This window comes from Pteronotus mesoamericanus, unplaced genomic scaffold, assembly GCF_021234165.1.
Source record: "Pteronotus mesoamericanus isolate MK-2021 breed Mesoamerican mustached bat unplaced genomic scaffold, CSHL_Meso_final contig_130, whole genome shotgun sequence".
NCBI lineage: Eukaryota > Metazoa > Chordata > Mammalia > Chiroptera > Mormoopidae > Pteronotus > Pteronotus mesoamericanus.
In genome coordinates this window covers 22,288,273-22,310,866 of record NW_026555060.1, presented here as the reverse complement: position 1 = coordinate 22,310,866, position 22,594 = coordinate 22,288,273, and the positions used below count along the sequence as shown (strand labels likewise).

The 22,594-nt window shown below is 36.8% G+C and overlaps 1 protein-coding gene across 1 annotated transcript; it reads right to left on the bottom strand.

Annotated features, from left to right (window-relative positions):
- Positions 1–10,551: 10,551 nt before the first annotated feature.
- On the bottom strand, positions 10,552–11,850 carry LOC129084367 (keratin, type I cytoskeletal 18-like). Its single transcript, XM_054590573.1, has one exon. It carries the CDS (start codon positions 11,848–11,850, stop codon positions 10,561–10,563), a length of 1,290 nt encoding a protein of 429 aa, XP_054446548.1. The 3' UTR covers positions 10,552–10,560.
- Between the last annotated feature and the right edge of the window lie 10,744 nt (positions 11,851–22,594).

Below are 22,594 nucleotides of genomic sequence, written 5' to 3'. Positions count from 1 at the left end.
TGGAGTTTCATTTTCTTGCATGTAGCTGTCCAAATCTCCCAACACCATTTGTTGAAGAGGCTATTTTTACTCCACTTTATGCTTCTGCCCCCTTTGTTGAATATTAATTGACCATAGAGACATGGGTTTATTTCTGGGCTCTTTATTCTGTTCCATTGATCTATGTGTCTGTTCTCCTGCCAGTAACAGACTGTTTTGATTACAGTGGCCTTGTAATATAGTTTGATGTTAGGTATTGTGATCCCTCCTACTTTGTTCTTCTTTCTCAAAATTGCTGTGGCTATTTGGGGTCATTTATGGTTCCACATAAGTTTTTGAAATGTTTGTTCTATATCTGTGAAATATGTCATTGGTATTTTAATAGGGATTGTGTTGAATCTATACATTGCTTTGGGTAGGATGGATATTCTGATGATGTTAGTTCTTCTAATCCATGAACGTGGTATATGCTTCCACTTACTTGTGTCTTCCTTAATTTCTTTGTTCAGTGTCGTGTAGTTTTCTGAGTATAGGTCTTTTACCTCATTGATCTGGTATATTCCTAGGTACTTTACTTTTCTTGTTGCTATAGCAAGTGGGATTTTTTCCCTCATTTCTGATTCTCATATTTCATTGTTCGTGTACAAAAATGCCTTTGACTTCTGAATATTGACTTTGTATCCCACTGTTTTGTCAAATTCACTTATTAGGTTGAATAGCTTTTCGGTGGAGTTTCTAGGGTTTTCAATGTATACAATCATGTCATCTGCAAACAATGACAGTTTTACTTCCTCCTTTCCAATTTGGATGCCTTTCATTTCTTTTTGTTGTCTGATCACTCTAGTTAGGACTTCAGTTGTTTGTTCCAGGTGATTTTTCCACCATTTAGTTGAAAGTCCAGATTGGTCCTGGGAGGAGGTCAGTGTGACTTCCATTCACTCCTCTGCCATCTTGCCAATCTTAAATTAATGTTTTTAAAAATATGTACACGCAGAAAATACAATTTAGTATTCTGATAAACATGCCAATGGCCTTCAAACAGGAAAACACCCACATTAGGCAGTGGATTCTTGATTGAGACCAGTGGTTTAAGTCACTAGACTATTTACAAAATGGCAAAGTAAAACTTGTATGTCATTGCAAACATTGTGTCCTGTAATTGCAAAATACACCATATTTAAATCAGAAAATCTGAATTCCTTTAAAAAAATAACTTTAGTATAGCTGGCAAGTCAATCAAACATGTTCTCAGTACAACTTCTTGGAGTGAGAGAGTATTGTCAGTTCAGTTGGTTTTGTCACAGTTGGATATACAGAACTGGCTTGTTTTCACCAAAAAGCAACTAACTTAGGGGGCAGCACACTTTCATTCAGCACATCATCACTTCTATATGCTTTAATCATAAGCACAATGCTTAGCCTTCTAAGTAAATAGATATGGAAGCAAATACAAATATGTAACAAGCCTTTTGCAAAGAGAACAAGATTAAGAGTCAAGACATAGTTTCAACTGAACTAATTGCATTTTAGAAAGGAGACAGTCTAGTATGATGGAACTCATCTAGCAAGAAGAAATCTAGGATTGAATGCTTAATATTTTTCCATTGAATCAGAAGTGGTGGTTAATAGCTTGGCCTCTGGGGCCTGACCACCTGATTCAAATCTAAGTCCCACCCCCTTACTAGTCATACGAGCTTAGGAAAATTACTTAGCCTTTTTGTGTTTCAGTTTTCTTGTCTGTAAAATGAGGATCCTGAAATACCTACTAAATAGGAGTATAATGGGCATTAAAAGTTAATATATGTAAAATTCTATAGTGCTTGTTATATATTATCACTATATAAGTATTAGCTGTTATTATTTTATTTATTTTTTAAAGTCTTTAAAACAATTTTTTTTTTTAATTTGGAAGGGGGAAGTGAGAGAGAGAGAGAGAGGGGGAGAGAAAACATTGATTTGTTGTTCTACTTATTTATGCATTCATTGTTTGACTCTTGTATGTGCCCAGACTGGATGTTGAACCTACAACCTTGGTGTATTGGGATAATGCTGTGACCAGCTAAGGTACTTGGCCAGGGCTTTAGCTGTTATTATTAATTCTTGAATTGAATACCACTTTATTCATGGACTTGAGTGACTTTGTATAGGTTAATCTCAATGCAGTTCAATTTAATTAACATCAAAATATGCTGAGCAGAGCCACTGCTCAGTACTACGCCTGTGATAAACACTGGGAAAAATGCAGTGAGAGAAACATAGTTCCAGATACTGTGCAGCTCACAGTTAAGTAGGCAACCATGGTATTTCCATGAGTAAAGCTTGTAGTGCTATGGTTGGTTCTGAATGTTGGGGAATTCCCAAAGCACTATCTCTTCAATAGTTCTCATTCTGAAGGAAGTTTTGGATTCCAGTTGTCAAGGATGTCCTCTCTTATTCTTCAAGTCCTGGAGATCCCTTTAAGCTTTCAAGTTCTGGGTCACTAATCCTGAACTGTATCAGAAAAAGGCACAGACACCAGGATCCCTCCTGAGACACCTAAAGCAGAGTATGGGCAGCGTGAGGTTCCACATCTCGGTTCTGCCTCCTCCATTCCCGTTAGTGGCCCTTGCCCGCTCCACTCCCACGACAGTCTCACACCACGGCCTGCGTGGCTGCTCCCTTCAGCTCCCAGGAACAGGACATAAGGACAAAGCATCTCTGGACCCTTGCCTGACTTCTCGTTTCTCTTAGGATCCCCTTCCCACGTCAGTTTAGTAAGGGTGATTTTTATGAACGGAAATACCATTTGTTTGACTATTTCATTCTTATTTTAAAATCTGTGTTTTGCTGACATTAATACCTGGAGCTCTTTTGGGTCTGATCAGATGGTGTGACATTTCTGCTCATTTTCCTTTATGTGTTCTTGCCTCTTTCGGTGTCGAGCTACTGTTCAGTTTGTGCTGGATATTGCAGCTGCAGAATTGTTTATAGAAGTAATCTGAGACCTTGGATGATGTAATCTTCCCCCAGAGAGGGTTTTACATGTGCTTTTGCTGGGCCCATGAGAGCCCTAGCAATCCGGGATCATCTCAGTCCAATTTCAGAGACTGAGATGCTCTGAAGCTAGACTGTGCTTCTTGGAAGGGCCTATCAGCTGCCAGTTCACACTTTGATCTTTGGGTTCCCAAGCTAAAGCAAGCCCTCCCACCCCATCGTGAGGGCCCCACACTCAGTGCCTCTCGCCTTGGCCTGCCAGGCTGTCAGAAGCATTTCTTAGCCTTTCAGCCTCTCAGCTGCTTCCTCAGAGATCAGTCTTCTAAGTGGAGCGGCCTCAAAACCAAGAAGAGGGAGGAGGAGCAGGAGAAAAAACAGAGAGGAGGAGAAAGGGGAGGGAAGGAGAAGAGGAGGAAAGGGGAGGAAAGGAAGAATAAAAGAATGGGGAAAGAGAAAGGTGTCTGAGGCAAGTTTCTCTTTTTGAAGGAGTGTAGGCCAGTAGAAGAAGATAGTCCAGCGAAGCACAAGAACTGTGAGCAAAAAGCACGGGTTTTAGCTCTGTGTTGAAGCTCATTAAGGGACACCAGAACAGCTTCTTTTCCCCAGGAAACTCACTGGCCAAGCTGTTAGGAAAACGTTTCTCCAGCTTGCTGATGACTGCACAATGAGTCAATCAGAGATGCCTTTGTGAACATAGTCATGAGGATAAAGTGAGCTTGGGTGAAGGGGATGGGGCACAAGGAAGAGATGGGCAGGATGGAAGGCTGAGGAATATTTTTGGCTCAGATTTAGACTGTGTACCTTTGGAATATTTTACTATTACTGGGTAGAAAACTTTGGAAGGTGCAGAGCTCAAGGGTTACTCATTGATCGTAATTCTTTTTTGCATTTTTATGTTAAAGACAATTCTATGAATGAATATATGGGATGTTTACAGGTAAAAGTAAAAGGTGAAGTTTACAGGTTAATGGTAAAGTTTACCTGTACGCTCATCCTTCCATATTATTTTTTCTTGTGACCACTGGTATCAGGGTTGGGTAAACTTACGACTTTTTGCTGTACAATATATACATATTTAATATAGCAAAATATACTCAAAACATTTGTCATTTTTACCATTTGTAAATGTATAATTCAGTGGCATTAAATATATTCACAATGTTCCTGTAGAATATGTTTGCAGATACACACACACACACACACACACACACCCCACACATCACACACTCTTTCTCTTATATATAGTTTTTAATCCTCACTTGAAGGCATGTTCATTGATTTTACAGAGAGGGGAAAGGAAGGAGAGAGAGAAGGAGAGAAATACTGCTGTGAAAAAGACATATCAATCAGTTGCCTCTCGCGTGTGCCTTGACTGGGAACCAAACCCGCAACCTCGGTATATGCCCGGATAGGGAGTTAAACCCGTGACCTTTGGTTTCCAGGATGACACTCCAACAGAGTCACACTGGCCAGGGCTGCACATATTGATTGTTATATATATTTTTATTTTATGATACTCCTAAGGGTATAATTTAAAAACACAGATCTTAAGCATTAGTTTAATGACTTTACAGAATGTAAACTCAAAGCAAGACTATTATCTCCACCTAAAAAGTTCTCATGTGCCTCTGAAGCAACCACTCTTCTGAATTCTACCACTGAAAGTTAATTGTAACTGTTGTAGAACGTAATACAAATGAAATCATGAAGTATCTACTTTTCTGTATCTGGATTTTTTATTTATCAATAATTCTCAAGATTCATCTATGTTGTTGCATATTTCAGTAGTTTATTCCTTTTCCTTGCTGAGTAGTATTCCATTGTCCTAATTATACCACAATATGTTTCTCCATTATTCTTTGATAGCTTGTTTCCAGATTTTTGGCTACTATGAATAAAGCTGCTAGATGATGATTTTTTTTTTTTGCATAAATATATTGGGGTGGGGTAGAGAATTGATGGGATACAGGTTAGCTATATGTAGGAAATTACCAAAGTGGGCATTGCATTTACAGTCCTGCTGGCAATGCATCAATATTGCAATTATTTTTATCCTCAGAAACACTGGGTGTTGTTAGTCTTTTAAATCTGAATCATTGCATTGAGTTTGTAGTGGTATCACATCTCATGTTTTAATTTGAATATATCTGATTGTTAAGGATTTGGAAAACCTTAACATATGCTTATTCGCCACTGGTATCTGATTTTTTGCTAATCAGATTATTTAAAATAATCTTAGCAGATCAAATTATTTGCTAATATTTTTATTTTTAAAAAATATTCAACTGTCTTTGATTGTAAACACATTTTCTTAGGTTTTATTCTGGTATATTTTTAGATTTTTGGCTATTATTTATCTCAAATTAACTTTTGAATATGGAGTGACAATTATCTCAGCAGTATTTCTATTTACTATCCTCTTTGAAATGTCTTGCACTTTTGCAGAAATTCACTAGACCCTGCATGTGTGGGTATATTTTGGACTCTCTATTCTGGCTCATTCATCCATTAATCTATTATATGTCCTATGGTACAACCTAGATTAATTAACAGAATAACTAATATCAGTAGCTCTTTTGAAATAGGATAGTCCTCTACTCTTGCTTTACTACTTTAAGAGTTTTTTTCCTAGTCTGTAGTCTTTGCATTTCTATATAAATTGTAGAATCAGTTTGCTAATTCATTTTTTAAAAACCTGATAAAATTTTTATTGGAATTGTGTTGAATTCCAAGACCAAGTAGGGGCTAATAGATAGCTTAACAAGACATACAATCAACTTGATCTATTTATTTTTTATTATTTAGATCTTTGATTTCTATCAACAGTAACTTTTGTTTTCTGTTTAGAGATCTGCCATATATCTTTTGTTAGATTAATTCCTATGTATTTGATTTTAGAAATACTAGTTCTAAATGGTGTTATATTTTATTTTCCCATTATTTGTTGCTATTATATAGAAATATAACAGATTTTAAAAATTGATCTTGCATCCCAAAACCTTGCTAAATTTTCCATCTTATCTACATATCGTGTTGTCTACTAATATTGACAGTTTCACTTCTGTCCAAATTTACACAATTTTAAAATATTTTTATTTCTTTACCACACTGGCTAGAACTTCTATATACTGTTATATAAAACAGTAAAAGTGCATATGCTTGCTTTTCCTCCCAGTCATAAGGGTTTAAATATTTCATGATATTATGTTTGTGAGAACAGAATTTTATTTTAATTCATGAGGGTTGTTGAATTTTGTCAGATGTTTTGCTATCTCTGTTGAAGTGATCATTTCATTTTTTTCTCTCTCTGTTAATGTATTGAGTTACATCTTGTAATATGAAATTAATTTTTCATTCTTGGATGGAGGAACCCTATCTTAGTCATGATGTATCATTCTTTGATCTATTGCTGGGTTTAATTTAACAATATTGTGGGGTTTTTTTGCCCATGATCATATGATCTCTAAGGATATTTGTAATTCTATTTTTGGACTTTTATTAGAGTTTGTATCGTTAGGAATATACTGGCTTTGTAAAATGAGTTGGAAAGATATTTTTGCCTTCTATATTTTCTGAAAGAGTTTGTGTAGAATTTTTATTCTCCTTAAATAGATTAATGAATTTAGCATTTTGGGTTACATTTTTTTTGTGTGTGTGTGTAGCAAATTTTATGATGACATATACATCTTTTTATAGGTATTGACTATTTAATTAAAAACAATTCTGTCAATTTGGATAGGTAGTATGTTGGAAGAAATTATTCCATTTCATATCAATTTTAGTGTTAATTGATAAAAAATTACTGATAACATATCATTAATCCATTATCTGTAAATTTCTTTAAATATTTGTATATCATGGCATAATTTCCCTTTTTATTCATGATGTTAATAATTTATACTTTCTTTTTTCTTGGTTAATCTTGATGGAGGTACATCAGTTTTATTAATCTTCCCAAGAACTTTATTTTCACTTTGTTGATATTCTGTATTGTTAATTCATTTCTTGCTCTATGGTTTATGACTCTTAAATTATTTTTTCCTTTCTGGGGTTAATTGGCTTTTTGTCTTAGTATTTTGATGAAAAGAGTTGCTCAATTTTCTCTCTTGTCCTGAAAACCCTAAATATTTCCTGATTCCAATGTCATTTGCTGATCTCTGTTTTAAATTGCCAGTTTTTTTTTTTTTTTTTACCTTTTTAAATGTGCTAATCCATTGCCTTTGGCTTCCAGTTCTTGTGTGAAAAGTTAATCATTTTTTTAATTGTTATTTTTCTCCTTTTTTGGCTTATTTTTATGGAAGTTGAGAACATTGATTTACGATAATTTTCTAGGACTTTTATGGTGTCGTGACTTGTATTTTAATCTTTTATCCAGGAGAATCAAGATGGTGGAGGAGTGAGTGGAAGTCACACTGACCTCTTCCCAGGACCAATCTGGAATTACAACTAAATTGCGGAGAAATCACCTGGAACAAACAACTGAACAATAGTGAGAGAGGAGCCTTATAACCTCGGATACAGAAGAATCAGCTTTAGTGCAATCTAACTGGTAAGGAGTGAGGTAGAGACTCAAGAAGGTGGGTGGGGTACCCGTGGGCAGCAGTGCCAGAAGGATATTGAAAGGGCCAGTTGGATCCCCCTGAGAAGAGCGAGGTCTAAACCATAAGTGGGGTCTCCAGCCTACAGCACCAGAGCCCAAAAAGTACACAGATAACAGCCAACTGTGAAAAGCAGCAAGGTTGCTCTCTGCCAGAGACAGGTGGCTAGAGATGCAAAGAGTCGTTTAAAGGGCCAATGCATAAATTTTTATTTGCAGCTACTTATCCTGGTCTCCAGCAAAGGCGGAGGCAGAGTGGGCTGGAGATGCCTGAGTAGACACTGGGGAAGGAGGCTTTGGGGAGAGAACTGAGAGAGTAGCGGGCGGAATCTTGGTGCCGACTCATTCCCCGTGTGGAAGCAGCCATCTTGCTCAGGCAGAGACCACTACCCTGAGCGGCAGCAGCGTCAGAGGACCCAATAGCCCCACCCCCAGGAGGGACTGTGCCCTGCCCTGAGCTGTCTAAGCTGGCCTGCTATGTGCAGAGTGACTTGATTAACAGCTGAAGGAGACAGCCACAGACAGTAGATTCCTGGAATTCTTGAACAGACTTGCCTGAGGTCAGACAGAGTAAACAGCTGACATCATCAAAGGCAGATCCAGAAAGTAAAAACAATGATTTCCTACCATAGAAGTTTACACCACAAAATCAGGAATCAATACAGATCAATTTAAGAAGCAGAAGCAAAAAAAAAAGAGTCTCACAAATAATGGGAAGATAAAGAAATACCCCCCACTCAAAGGGAAAAGAGAAATCCCCAGAAAGAGAACTAAATGAAATAGAAGCAAGTAAATTATCAGATATTGAGTTCCAAACAATGGTTATAAGGAAGCTCAGTGAGCTTAGTGAACTCACAGAGAATTACAAAAAACTACAGAGAAACTATGGGGAACTTACTGCAAATTATATCAGCATGAAAAAGGACATAGAAACTATCCATAAAAGACAAGAGGAAATGAAGAATACAATTTCTGAATTGAAGAACACAGTAGAAGGAATCAAAAGCAGGCGAGATGAAGCCAAGGATCAAATCCATGAGCTGGAGGATAAGGTAGAAAAAAGCTTCCAGAAAGAGCAAGAAAATGAAAAAAGACTAAAAAAGAATGAAGAGGCATTTAGGGAAATGCAGGACAACCTGAAATGTAATAATATCTGTATAATAGGGATACCAGAAGGAGAAGAGGATGAAGAAGGGATAGAGAACCTGTTTGAAAAAATAATGATGGAAAACTTCCCTAACCGGAGGAGAGAAAAAGTCACACAAGTCCAGGAAGCACAGAGGGTCCCATTCAAGAAGAGCCCAATGAGGCCCACTTCAAGACACACCATCATTAAACTGGCAAATAGCAAAGACAGAGAATCCTAAAGGCAGCAAGGGAGAAAGAGGTGGTAACATACAAGGAGCCCTGATACAGCTAGCAGCTGACTTCTCAACAGAAACACTGCAAGCCAGAAGGGAGTAGCAAGAAATATTTCAAGTCATGAAAAGCAAAGGCCTGCAACCAAGACTGCTCTAACCAGCAAGGCTCTCAAAATGGAAGGTGAAATAAGCAGCTTCTCAGACAAAAGAAGGCTAAACAATGTACCTCCACCAAACCAATAGTGCAAAATATGCTAAAGGGACTGCTTTAAAATGAAGAAAAAGAGTCTATGAATACCCAGTTCTTTAACAGTTGACAATACTTGATAATACCAATATTTTTTAATATGTATTTATCTGCTGTGACAATGATGTGTTATTTTGTTACTTTATTATTTGTTGAAATTAAACCTGTTTTTGTATATTTCTTGCCTATTTCTATTATTTTTAAAAAGCTTTAAATGGCTTCTTGGTATTCTTTATTCATTTATCAATTAAAGGTGTGTAGAACTTTTTTCCCTTAAAACAACAACAACAACAATGACGACAACGATTAACTCTTTTTTAGATGTGTGGCAAATACTTTCCTATTCTATTATCTGTCCTTTAACTTCCTTTACATGTATATTATTATATAGTCTTAAATGCTAATATAGTCATATTGTCAATATTTTACTTTATAGCTTCTGGGTTTGAATATTTTACTTCAGGGTAAGAAAAATATTAGTTTGTATTTTCTCCTAAAACTCCTTAGATTCTACATATTGATATTTAACTCACCTGAATAATTTTTTGTAAATGTATGAAATAGGGCTCTATATTTGTTTTATTTCAAGTAATAGTGGTCTATGTACCTTATTTGTTGAATAAGCCTTATTTTCCCCATTGATTTGAAATATCAATTTAATTATATATTACATTGTTAGACAGATATATATGTTTGTTTCTAGAAAGCTCATTATATTTCATTGATCTACTTGATTATTTCTGTGCTGGTGTCATGTTATTTTAATTGCTGAGACTTTATAATGGTTTTATTATGATTGACTTTGAAATTTAAAAAAATAAATAAAATCTACATGCTTTTAAGAAAGGAAGAAAGAAAGAAAGAAAAAGAAAGACAGAACTCTTACCTTTTGCGACATCATGGATGGAACTGGAGAATATTATGCTAAGTGAAATAAGCCAGTTGGTGAAAGACAAATACCATATGTACTCACCTATAAGTGGAATCTATTCAACAAAATAAACTAACGTACAAAATAAACCACAGGCATGGAAACATGGAAAAGAGTGAAAGTGACCAGAGGGAATGGGGAAGGAGGACAATGGTGGAAAGAAGGGGAAGGGACTAGACAAAGAACATGTATGAATGACCCATGGACATGGACAACAGAGTGGGAATTGACAGTGGGAATTGACTGTGGGAGTGGGGGTTGGGTGGGATGGGTGGATGGGGGCAAAGGGGGAAAAATTGAGACAACTGTAATAGAATAAACTATTTAAAAATTAAAAAAATCTTTTATCCACCTTGAGTTTATTTTTTTTTATTTTTTTATTTTTATTTTTTAAGATGCAAAGGAACGTTTAATGAACTCTGAACTTTTTATTGGCCTCCTACCTTGCCAAGGGATGCCACTTTTGCTGCCTTTAATGCCTCAAAACTTTGGTGTCGTTGACCTCAGTCACCACTTTGCCGTCCACAATCTTGCGGGTCGTGGTCTTTTGGATGGTTTCTAAGGAGTGGCTCTTGTCCAGGGCGTCAAAAAGACTGAAGTCCTCCCCTTTTTCCAGTAGGTGGTGGTAGGTGGCAATCTCAGCCTCCAGCTTGACCTTGATGTTCAGCAGGGCCTCATACCCCTGGGCCTGGCGTTGCCCTTCTGGCCGGATCTGGGTCAGCTCTGCGTCCAGCAGCAGGATCCCATTGAGTTGTTCCACCTGCATAGCATAGCGCATCTCCACCTCCCTCAGGCTGTTCTCCAAACTGACCTTTAGATTTCTCATTGAGTCCAGGTCAATCTCCAAGGACTGGACCGCACGTCTCAGCTCTGTGAGTGTCGTCTCAGCAGCGCCTATCTCAGCAGTCTGTGTGGTGACCACTGTGGTGCTCTCTTCAATCTGATGGGACCGGTACTTGTCTAGCTCCTCTCGGTTCTTCCAAGCCAGCTCTTCATACTGGGCCTGGAGTTCCGCCATGATTTTGCTCAGGTCCTGAGATTTGGGGGCATCCAACTCCATGGTCAACCCAGAGTTGGCAATCTGGTCTTGTAGACCATTTACTTCCTCCTCATGGTTCTTCTTCATGAAGAGCAGCTCCTCCTTGAGAGCCTTGATCTCTGTCTCCAGCTGCATGCGAGTGATATTGGTGTCATCAATGACCTTTCGGAGCCCATTGATGTCATTCTCCACAGACTGGCGCATGGCCAGCTCTGTCTCATACTTGACTCTGAAGTCATCAGCATCAAGATGGGCATTGTCAATCTGCAGAACGATGCGGGCATTGTCCACAGAATGTGCAAAGATCTGAGCTCTCAGATCCTTGATGGTCTTGAAATAATGCCCCCAGTCTTTGACCTGGGGTCCTTTCTTCTCTAGCTGTTCCCGGATTTTGATCTCCAGTCTCCGATTATCAGCCTCTAGGCTTCTCACCCTCTCCAGGTAGGAGGCCAAGCGGTCATTCAGGCATTGCACGGTCTCATTCTCGCTCTGGATGCCCCCTATGCCCACCAGACCCCCCGCCATCCCTGCAGCCAGGCCTCCGGATCCCCAGCCGCCCCGCACGCTGGTGGAGGGGGACATCGATATCCGGGAGACCGAGCCCCCGGCGCCTGCATAGATGCTGGTCTCTCTGCTGACCGGCTGGACCCGGTGGCTAGCCGACTGCACGGAGCCCAGGGTCCGGTAGCTCGTGGAGAAGCTGGAGCGTGTGCTGAAGCCCATGCTGTTCAGGAAGGAAGACGAGAAGCCAACACTCAGGAGGAAGGCGACTAGAGGAGACTCCGGTTGAAGCTGCCTTGAGTTTATTTTTATGTATGGTGTAACTTGGTGGTTGAATTGCATTTTTTTTTCATGTAGCTGTCCAGGTCTTCCAACACCACATGTTGAAGAGGCTACTTTTACTCCATTTTATACTTGTCACATTTGTCTAATGTTCATTGATCATAGAGACTTGGGTTTATTTCTGGGCTCTCTATTCTGTTCCATTGATCTATGCATCTGTTCTTTTGCCAGCTCCTACCCTTCAAGACAGCATGGATGGATCTGGAGAGTATGCTGCTAAGTGAAATAAGCCAGGCAGTGAAAGACAAATACCACATGATTTCACCTATAAGTGGAACCTAATCAACAAAACAAACAAGCAAGCAAAACATAACCAGAGATACTGAAATAAAAAACAAACTGACACTTATTAGAGGCCGGGGGAAAAGGGGTAATGGGGGAAAATAGGAGAAAGGTCTTCAAGGAACAAGAATAAAGGACACATGGACAAGGCCAATGGGGGTAGGATTGAGGGTGGGAGGTGGGGAATGGGTGGGGCGGGAGGAGTAGTAGGGGGAAACTGGAAACAACTGTACTTGAACAACAATAATAATAAAAAAAAAGGGTTTGCTAAAATGAATCCCACTTGGTATGAATCAAATTGAAGAATGTTCAAACTCTTCACTATAGGTTTCACAGAAGAAAAGCAGATGAAAGTCAACAGGTAGGCTGGTGTCATGATATTGTCATAGATTTTAGAAATTTGTGGATTATAAATCATATAGTATACAGTATGTGCATTCTTAGTTGTTAGAAAATGTTTCTCTGTTTGAAAATGTTTGTTGGTGAATAAAGTTGGCCAAAGGAAAAAAAATGAAATAGTTTTTCTTAAACGGATAAATTCCTAGAAACATACAATTTTCCAAGACTGAATCACGAAAAGCAGAAAATCTGCAAGTTAAGTTACTAGTAATGAGATTGAATCAGTAATTAAAAACCTCCTAACAAACAAAAGCCTAGGGCCAGATAGCTTCACTGGTAAATTCTATCTATCACACATTTAAAGAGATTGCTATGCAGACTTACCAACTCTTTCAAAAAAGTAGAAGAGAAGGGAAGACTTTCAAACCCATTTTATGAGGCCAGCATTACCCAGATATCTCAGCCAAACGATAGCACCACAAGAAGAGAAAACTATAGGCCAGGGTCCCTGATGAACATAGATGCAAAGTTAGTGCACAAAATATTTGTGAACCAAATTAAAAAGTACATTAAAAAGATCATGTACCATGATCAAGTGGGATTTATTCCAAGGACACAAGGATGGTTCAACATCCATAAATCAATCACTGTGATACACCACATCATTAGAATAAAAATAAAAGTTACATGATCATCTCAGTGCAGCCTGCTGCTGCTTAATGATGGGGGCACATTCTGAGATTTGCATTCTTAGGTGATTTTGTCATTGTGCAAACATCATAGTGTATTTACACATCTAGGCTATATGGCAGAGGTTATCACTCCTAGGCTACAAGTCAATATAGCATGTTACTGTATAAAATAACATGAGATTAAATCAATACAAAAGAAAATGAGGCAATCAAGAGACATGATAAACATGAAATGTATGAGGCTGCTGCCAGTGTAACATGGCATACTGATTTACTGTAACCATTTTTCTAAGTAAAAAGAGTAGAGTCTAATGAGAAGCACAAAATAGTAAGTACATAAACCAGTAGCATAGCCATTTATTCTCATTATCAAGAATTATACACTATATATAATAGTATATACTGTATTTTAAAAAAGATTTTATTTATTTTATTTTTAGAGAGAGTGGAAGGGAGAAAGAAAGAGAGGTACAGAAACATCAAAGTGTGAAAGAAACGTCAATGGGTTGCCTCTCGCAACCCAGGCATGTGCCCTGCCCTGACTGGGAATTGAACTGGCAATCTTTTGGTTTGCACACTGGCACTGAATCCACTGAGTCACACCAGCCAGGGTGTGTATGTACTATATTTTTAAATGACTGTCAGTGTAGTAGGTTTGTCTATACCAGAGTCAGCGCAAATATGAGCAACACATTGTGCTCTGATGCTATGATGGCTATAACATCACTAAGTGATAGGAATTTTTCAGCTTCATTATAACCCTGTAGGGCCACAGTTGTATATGTAGTGAACCATTGACCAAAATGTCATTGTGCAGCACATGACTGTAGATTCAGAAAAAATAGTGACAAAATTCAACATCCATTTATGATAAAATCTTTCAACCAAGTGGGTATAGAGGAAATGTACTTCAACACAATAAAGGCCATATATTATATAACAAGCCCACAGCTACCATCATACTAAATGGTGAAAAGCTGAAAGAAAGCTTTCCCTCTAAGGTCAAGAACAAGACGAGGATGTCTACTCTCACCACTTTTATTCAATATAGAATTAGAAGTCTTAGAGCAATGAACCCAGAATAATAAACAAAAGACATCAAAATAAAAAAGGAAGAAGTAAAGCTGTCATTATTTGCAGATGACATGACATTTTATATGGAAATCCTGAAAGACTCCACCAAAGCTCTTTTAATTAATAAACAAATTTAGTAAAGTTGCAGAACACAAAATCAATTTATAAAAATCTGTTGTTTCTTTACATTAATAATGAACTCCCAGAAAGACAAATTAAGAAGACAATTGCATTTACACTTGCACAAATAGAATAAAATACCTAGGAATAAATTTAACTAAGGATGTGAAAGATCTGTACAGTGAAATCGAGAAGACACTCATGAAAGAAATTGAAGAAAATGCAAATAAATGGAAAGATAGATTATTTTGTGCTCATAGATCAGAAGAATTAATATTGCTAAAATATCCATATTACTCAAAACAACCTACACATAATGCAGTCCATTTCAAAATTTCAGTGATTTTTTTTTCACAGAAAGAGAACATACAGTCTTGAAATTTGTATGGGTCCACAAAAAGACTACAAATAACCAAAGCAATTTTGAGAAAGAGAAACAAAGCTGGAAGCATCATGGTCCCTGATTTCAAACCATACTAGAAAGCTATAGTCATCAAACAGTATTGTATGGGCATAAAACCAGACACACAGATTAATGGGACAGAACAGAGAGCTCAGAAATAAACTCACACATATATGTTCAAATAATTTATGACAAGGAGCAAAGAATACATAATGGGGAAAAACTGTCTCTTCACAAAAGGTTTTGGGAAAAATGGACAGCCACATGTAAAAATGAAACTGGATCACTATCTTATACAAAACAAAAAAATTAACTCAAAATGCATTAAACACTTGAAGGTAAGGCCTGAAACCATAAAACTCCTAGAAGAAAATATAGGAAGTAAGATTCTTGACATTGGTATTATTGATGCTTTTTTTTTGGATCTGAAACTGAAAGCAAAGTGAACAAGAGCAAAAATAAATGAGTGAAACTACATCAAACTATGAAGTTCTTGTATAGTGAAGAAAATCATTACAAAATTAAAAGGCAACCTACTGAATGTGGGAAAATATTTGCAAACCATGTATATGATAAAGGGTTTATATAAAAATATATAAAGGACCCCTACAATTCAACAGCAAAGAAATAAACAATCCTATTAAAAATGAGCTGAAGATCTGAATAGATATTTTTTTCCTAAAGATCTACAGATGACCAACAGGTATATGAAAAGATGCTTAACACCACCAGTTATCAGGGAAAAGCAAATTAAAAGCACAATGAGATATCACCTTACACCTGTTAGGATGGCTATTATAAAAAAGACAAGAGACAGCAAGTTTTGGTAAGCATGTGCATTGTTGGTGGGAATGAAAATTGTGTAGTTGCTATGGAAAACAGTATGAAGATTCCTCAAAAATTAAAATCAGAACTAGCATATGATTCAGCAATTCCACATCTGGGTATTTATCCAAAGAATATGAAAACATCAACTTGAAAAGTATCTGCAGCCCCATGTTCACTGCAGCATTATTTACAATAGCCAAGATATGGAAACAACCTGTCTCCATTGACACATGAACGGATAAAGGAAGTGTGTGTGTGTGTGTGTATGTGTGTGTGTATAAAATACACACAATGAAACACTATTCACTCATAAAAAGAATGTAACCTTGCCATTTATGACAATATGGAATGACCTCAAGGGTATTATGCTTAGTGAAAAAGTGATACAGCAAAGGACAAAGTATGATCTCCTATGTGGACTCTAAATAAAAACAAAACAAAAGAACCCAGCTAAGTTTATAGACACAAGAACAGATTCATGGCTGCCAGAGGCAGTGGGTGGCAGAGTGGGAGAAGTGGGTAAACAGATCAAAAGGTACATACTCCCAGTTATAAAATAAATTAATTATAGAGATGTAATACACAGCATGGCAATATAGTTCATAATGCCGTATTGCGTATTTGAAAGTAGCTAAAAGAGATCTTAAATGTGCTCATCTCAAAAAAAAAATTATGTGCAGTGGTAGATGCTGACTGAACTTACTGTTGTGATCATTTCACAAGATATACAAATATTAAATCATTATGTTATATACATGAAACTAATATAATTTTACATGCCATCTATACCTTGATTCAAAAAAGAAAAGAAAAAAGAAAATAATTCTTTTTTTGTAAAATAAGCACGTACCACAAATTTCACTGATTGTTTTTTATCATTTAAGTATTTTCTAATTTTCTTACAATTTCTTTTCTGACCCATGGCTATTTAGAAGTTACTGTTTAGTTTCCAAATGTTTTAGTTTGGGGATACAATTTAAAAAATTTTATTTTAACAGCACTGCTATCAGAAAATTGCTTGGTATTATTCAAGTTTTTGAACATAATTAAGACTTTCTTTTCTGAAAAATTTTTCTTGCCTTAATTTTTTATGGATATTTTTTCTGGTTACAGAGTTCTAGATAGAGGTTGGCAAACTATGACCCAGTAGCCAAATCTGGTCCATGCCCTGTTTTAGTATGATTCATGAACTAAGAATAGTTCTAACACTTTTAAATATAAAAGGGTATAAAAGACTGTGTTGTGCATCCAGCATTGGTACAAGTGCATTATACACATGAACTTATTTAGCCCTTATAATAAAGCCAGAAGATAGGTTCTGTTTCTTATATTGGAAACATGGTAGGGAACACTGCTAAAGCATAGAGTTTGCTCTTGGTCTCTGACACTCTTTATCAAATCAAGATAATTTCTAGTCTGAATGGATGATGATTCTCTCAAAAACCTTTTGGTTTCCATGTAGATGATTATACTAATATAGTGAATTATACTGAGGTCTTTTTGTATTTCTAGAACAAACTCTATTTTGTCTTGATATGTTAGCTGTTTATTTTTACCTTTATACATTTGTGTATTTTAGACAGGTGTACTCATTTTTTATTGAAATTATACCAATGTCAATGAGCAAGTTGGATGCTGATTCTAATATTTTACTATGTTTGTGTAATGCCTTAAACTTTGATAAGTATTTTCTCTTACCTGCTTCATCAATCATCAGATAGTACATGCATCTAACATATCAATTTTTTTTCTTTTTTTGGTCTATTTAGCTTCTATAACAGAATACCACGACTAGTATTTTTGGAAGCTGGGAAGTCCCAGGTTGAGGTGCCAGCATGGTTATGGTTTGATGAGGGCACTCTTCCAGGTTGCAGACTTCTCATTGCATCCTCACATGGTAGCAGGAGATATCTCGGTGGGATCGTTTTTGTAAGGGCACTAATCCCATTCACAAGGGTTTCAGCCTCATGACTTAATCACATCCCAAAGGCCTCACATCTTAATATCACCACTGAGGGGTGAGGGTTTCAACATACTAATTTTAGGTGACGCAGACATTCAGACCATAGCATTAACAGATTATTTAGCAGATTACCCTGTGCTTGTTATGGAAACACTAATATTAAAAGCTTGACTTCTTGATCTTTTCTGTGCAGCTTTTGGCTATCTTCTGCCCCACTCAGGTAGCTTCTGTGGGAACACACCATGAGAACAGGAAAGTTTCCACTATAATGTAAGTTTTGAGGACAAGAATCATATTCCCTTTGTTTTTGGTATTCTTAGCTCCTAGCATAGTGTGTGACAAGTAGTAAAATCTCACTAAATACCCATTGAAGAGGTGAGATTACCATGGCTTGGGGAAAAAGATTGATTTTATTTCTCATTATTGATGAGTTTTTACCTTGCATGTTTCTATGCCTCTTCTTAGGATCTTCTCTTTCAATGACAATGAGACCTGGAAGTGAAGCAGAGTTCTGGTTGTAAGAAATTGTAACCTAGCATAAATATATTCATGTAACTGCTTTTCTGTTGCAATGGTAGCATCAGTGATGCTTATTTCCAGTTTTCCATGTTTTGATTAGAGTATGAGACACAGAATAAGCCATTAGACAGGTCACTAGTGGACTTCTTTGGGTGGCCTTTTTTTTAAGGCAGATTTTTCAATGTCAAGTCATCAAATGATAAGCATATGGTCTTATTAGATTTCCCTGGAATTCAGTCTATATATGACAAAAATTTGTTACTAGTATTTCTTTTTGAGCCAAAGAGTCTCTGTAATCTATAAATTTAAATATAATTTTGAATTTAATATATGCCTCCTATAGATAGAAAAGATGTTCTTATTCACATTGGTATAGTTACTTTAGATTATGATTTTTAGTGTCATATTTTTTAAATAAAATGTTTTAATTTTCTTTCATCTGAGCACTGAAAGCTTTATTTTTAGGACTGAAGATTTAATTCCAACAGGATATGTTTAGAACGCTCACGTATTGGCTTTCTGAAAACATTGAATTTCATCTTATTAAGGAAGTGTAAACAGGTTATAGCTCAGAAGCAGGTGCTAGAACACTCAGCTCTTTGAAGTTCATAGTGATGTCTTCCAGCAGTGCACAGCAGACTGTTCACATGTTATTTCAAATAACACAGAATTTAATCCCACATCTTTCAATCTTTTTACCCTCTTTGTTTGTTAACTGGCAGTACACAATGTAAACTACATTCGTGTGTTAAATTTAAAAAATCATCCCTTTTCCAATTTTGTCAACATATTTCAACAGGAAACCACTTGTCAAGATAAGTACAGGAAATCCTCAAAAGGTTTTCACAAGTAAAATGTTAATTGTGATTTTAGTGCAAGTGTGCTTTTTAAAAAACATTTAACAATGTTTACTGATTATCTACTGTGTGCCATATATATTTCAAGGTCTAAGACTATAATTGTGAATATGACAAGCAAGATCACATATCTCTTTGAACTCATGTTCTGAGGGAGGGGCAACCAATCAATAAACCAATGAACCAACTAACCAATTCTTGTTAATAATAACTGTCATTGAGAAAACAATACATGTGCTAGAGAGTGGGTCAGGGAATGGAGCATAGGAGAATATGGGGTAGTTGGATTGAGGGTACTTTTTTTTTAACGCTTGTTGCTGTACATCATTTAAAAGCAGTTTACTGATGTTACAGCATCCCACACATAAAAAATGAATTGCATTTCTAAAAAGAACATTTTAGCATGTAAACATCTAATAGCCAATCCATATTTAAATTTCCCCTATGTTCCCCAATGTCCTTCATAGTTTGTTTGTATAAACATTATTGCATCCAAGGCCACATGTTATATCTGACTGTAATATCTGAGTTTCTTTTGATCAAAAACAATTTCATAACACAAGAATTTGACCTTTTGGACATGGCCTCATTTATTCTTCACAGTGTCAGTTAACTTTATAATCCAATACCCTGTATTTCCTGTAACCTAGAATTAGTTTCCAAGTCTTGATTAGATACTAAACATTTTTAGGTAGCATCATAGTGATGTATATTTCCTACTATGTTATATATATCTGGAAACACATGATATCAAGTTGTTCTACCATTTTTGAAACTAAAAATTGGCCATCATATTAGGAAGACGGCAGCTTTGTCCCTTCATTACACATTCAAATCTTACTTTACAACCAAGAAATAATTTATGTGATACACTTTGGTATCATATATGCATCCATTTTTCAAGTTAACCATTGTATAATGGTTTTAAAACAAATTTGTTATCCTTGTCTGAATAAATAATTTTATTAGACATTGCAAAATAATAATGCTTTTCTAGTTTTATCTTTTCCCCATTATTAGCTGACATTTTTATGTGGAGATGTAATGGGGCACAGCCAGGTCCCCCCCAAGGGAATTCGTAATGGGGTCTAGAACTTGGGGTGTCCAAGAAAAATAGATATTCTAATAGATATCCAAGATATTCTACTGTGCTCCCCCACCCCCTGCAAGACTGGCTGCCCTGAGGGATGGGAGACCTGGAGCAGGGCCATTGAGAGTTACTTTTTGTATCAATAACAGGCCAGCTTCATACCTGATGTGGAGCAGGGCCATTGATAGTCACTTTGCATGTCAATAACAGGATAGCTTCAGACCTCATATGCAAAGACAGTTATTTTGCATCTCAACAAGGCTAACCACGAAGGTTTGAAAAACTTTAATGCAAGATATAACTGGGAAGAAGAGACAGGGCCTGCTGTGTGAGAGAGACCAAGGGACAGACTCTGGGGAACAATGTGAAGACCAGGCAGGAAGGAAAGGGGAGAAAGGACTCTTGCTAGTGGGATGGAGAAGGTGCCACGTGTTTTTGGATTAAGAGCTGGAGATCACAGCGACACAGCTGATGGTGCTGAGAACGGTGAGAGGCCTGCATAGTGAGCCCCAGACTTCTGTTATTTTTCTTCTGAAGGACAATACCCAAGACTGGCCTGACTGACCTGACTGGCCAAAGATTGGAAGGCAGGGCTGTGTGTGTTGGTGGTTGTTTTAAAGGGATTTTGAGATTTAACAGCGACATTTAGCCATTACTCAAAATTTGTGTATCTTTTGAATAGATAGTTCCTTTCCTTTCACCAAATTCTGCCACTGAGAGCCATAATTTTTAAAGGTGGTGGGCAAAAGACCTAGAACAGAGAAACCCCTGGGGGGCGGGCGTTGTTTCAGTAATAGCATCTGGGGCTCCCACCCCAACAAGGTGTACATTATTCAGTAACAGAGCTTTCACTCAAGAACTTGGGTCATATGGTTACTCTGAAATACAGTTCCTATTAGTTTCCCTTTTATTTCAAATTTTCAAAGAAAAATCAATAGCCAATGTAAATGCAACAATTACTTTTCTCCTGATATTTTTCCTTTTTGGTGGGTGTTATGGATTCATAAATTTTTATTGATTCACTATTTTATTGAACATTCAACAATCATAATATCTTATTCTTTTCAATGTTCATAACTATCACAATTTTGGCCAACTCTTAAAGCTGGCTCTTTGGTACTTTTAACATGACTTCATTGTGGCAACAGTTAGAAAAAGTTTTCATGAAGAGGACACAAAGGTCACATCCTTAAAATTAAAAAAAAACGGTAAAGTAGGATTTATTTGTAAAAATCTTGTTCATGTAGGTAAAATTATCCTTTCATGGTAAAAATCTTCACCATACTGGGTACAGAAAGAAGATTCTTTGGCATAATAAAGGCCATATATGACAAGCCCACAGCTAAAAACTTGATGGAGAGAAACTGAAAGCTTTTCCTCCAATATTAGGAAAAAGACAAGGATGCCTACTCTCATCACTCTTATTCAGTATAATACTGGTAGTCATAGCCAGAGCAAGTAGTCAAGACAAAGAAATAAAACATCCAAATTGTAAAATAAAGAAGTAAATTTGTTACTCTTTGTAGATGACACAATTTTGTATATAGAAAATCCCCAAGACAAACAAACAAACAAAGAAACAAACAAACAAATAAACAGACTGTGGGAACTAGTCAACAATGAGTAAAGTTACAGGATATAAAATCAACGCATGGAAATCAATTGTATTTCTATACAGTAATAATGAAACCTGAAAAATAAATAAAGAAAACTATCCCATTCATGATAGCATCAAAACAATAAAACCTAGTCATATTTTAACCAAGGAAGTGAAAGATCTGTACAATGAAAACTACAAGACTTTGCTGAAAGAAATAAAAAAAAGACACAGGAAATAGAAAGACATCCAGTATTCATGGATCAGAAGAAATGTTTTTATAATATCTATACTACCCAAAGTCTTCTTTAGATTTGACCAACCCCATCAAAATACTAAAGTATTTCTTCACAGAAATGAAAAAAAAATTCTAAAATCCGAATGGAGGGCTCTGGTCAGGATGGCAACAAAGGTAAACACAGCTAACTTCCTTGCATCACATCATAATTACAACTAAACTATAGAACAACCATCACTCAAAACTGAATGTCAGAAATTGAGTTGAATGTAAATCTGACAACTATGTAATTAAAGAAACCACATCCATCTAGACCGGTAGGAAGGGTGGAAATGTGGAACAGGCTCGTCCCACATGCACATGTGGTGGATAAAAATTCAGGGGGGATATCTCAGGAGTGAGGAGTCCTAGCCCCACACCAGGCCCCCAAGCTGAAGGTTCCAGTGCCAGGAGAATAAGTCCTCGTAACTTCTGGCTGCAAAAACAAGGAGGGATTGTCAGTGGAAGAAAATTCTGGAGTCTCAAGCAGTTCCTCTTAAAGAACACAACACAGACTTACTCAGACTCATTCCCTCTGAGCTCCAGCACTGGGATAGTATTTGAAAGGTACCCGTGGCATACG

Coding starts and splice junctions, on each gene's coding strand:
- LOC129084367 (XM_054590573.1), bottom strand. CDS start 11,850: ATGGGCTTCAGCACACGCTCCAGCTTCTCCACGAGCTACCGGACCCTG.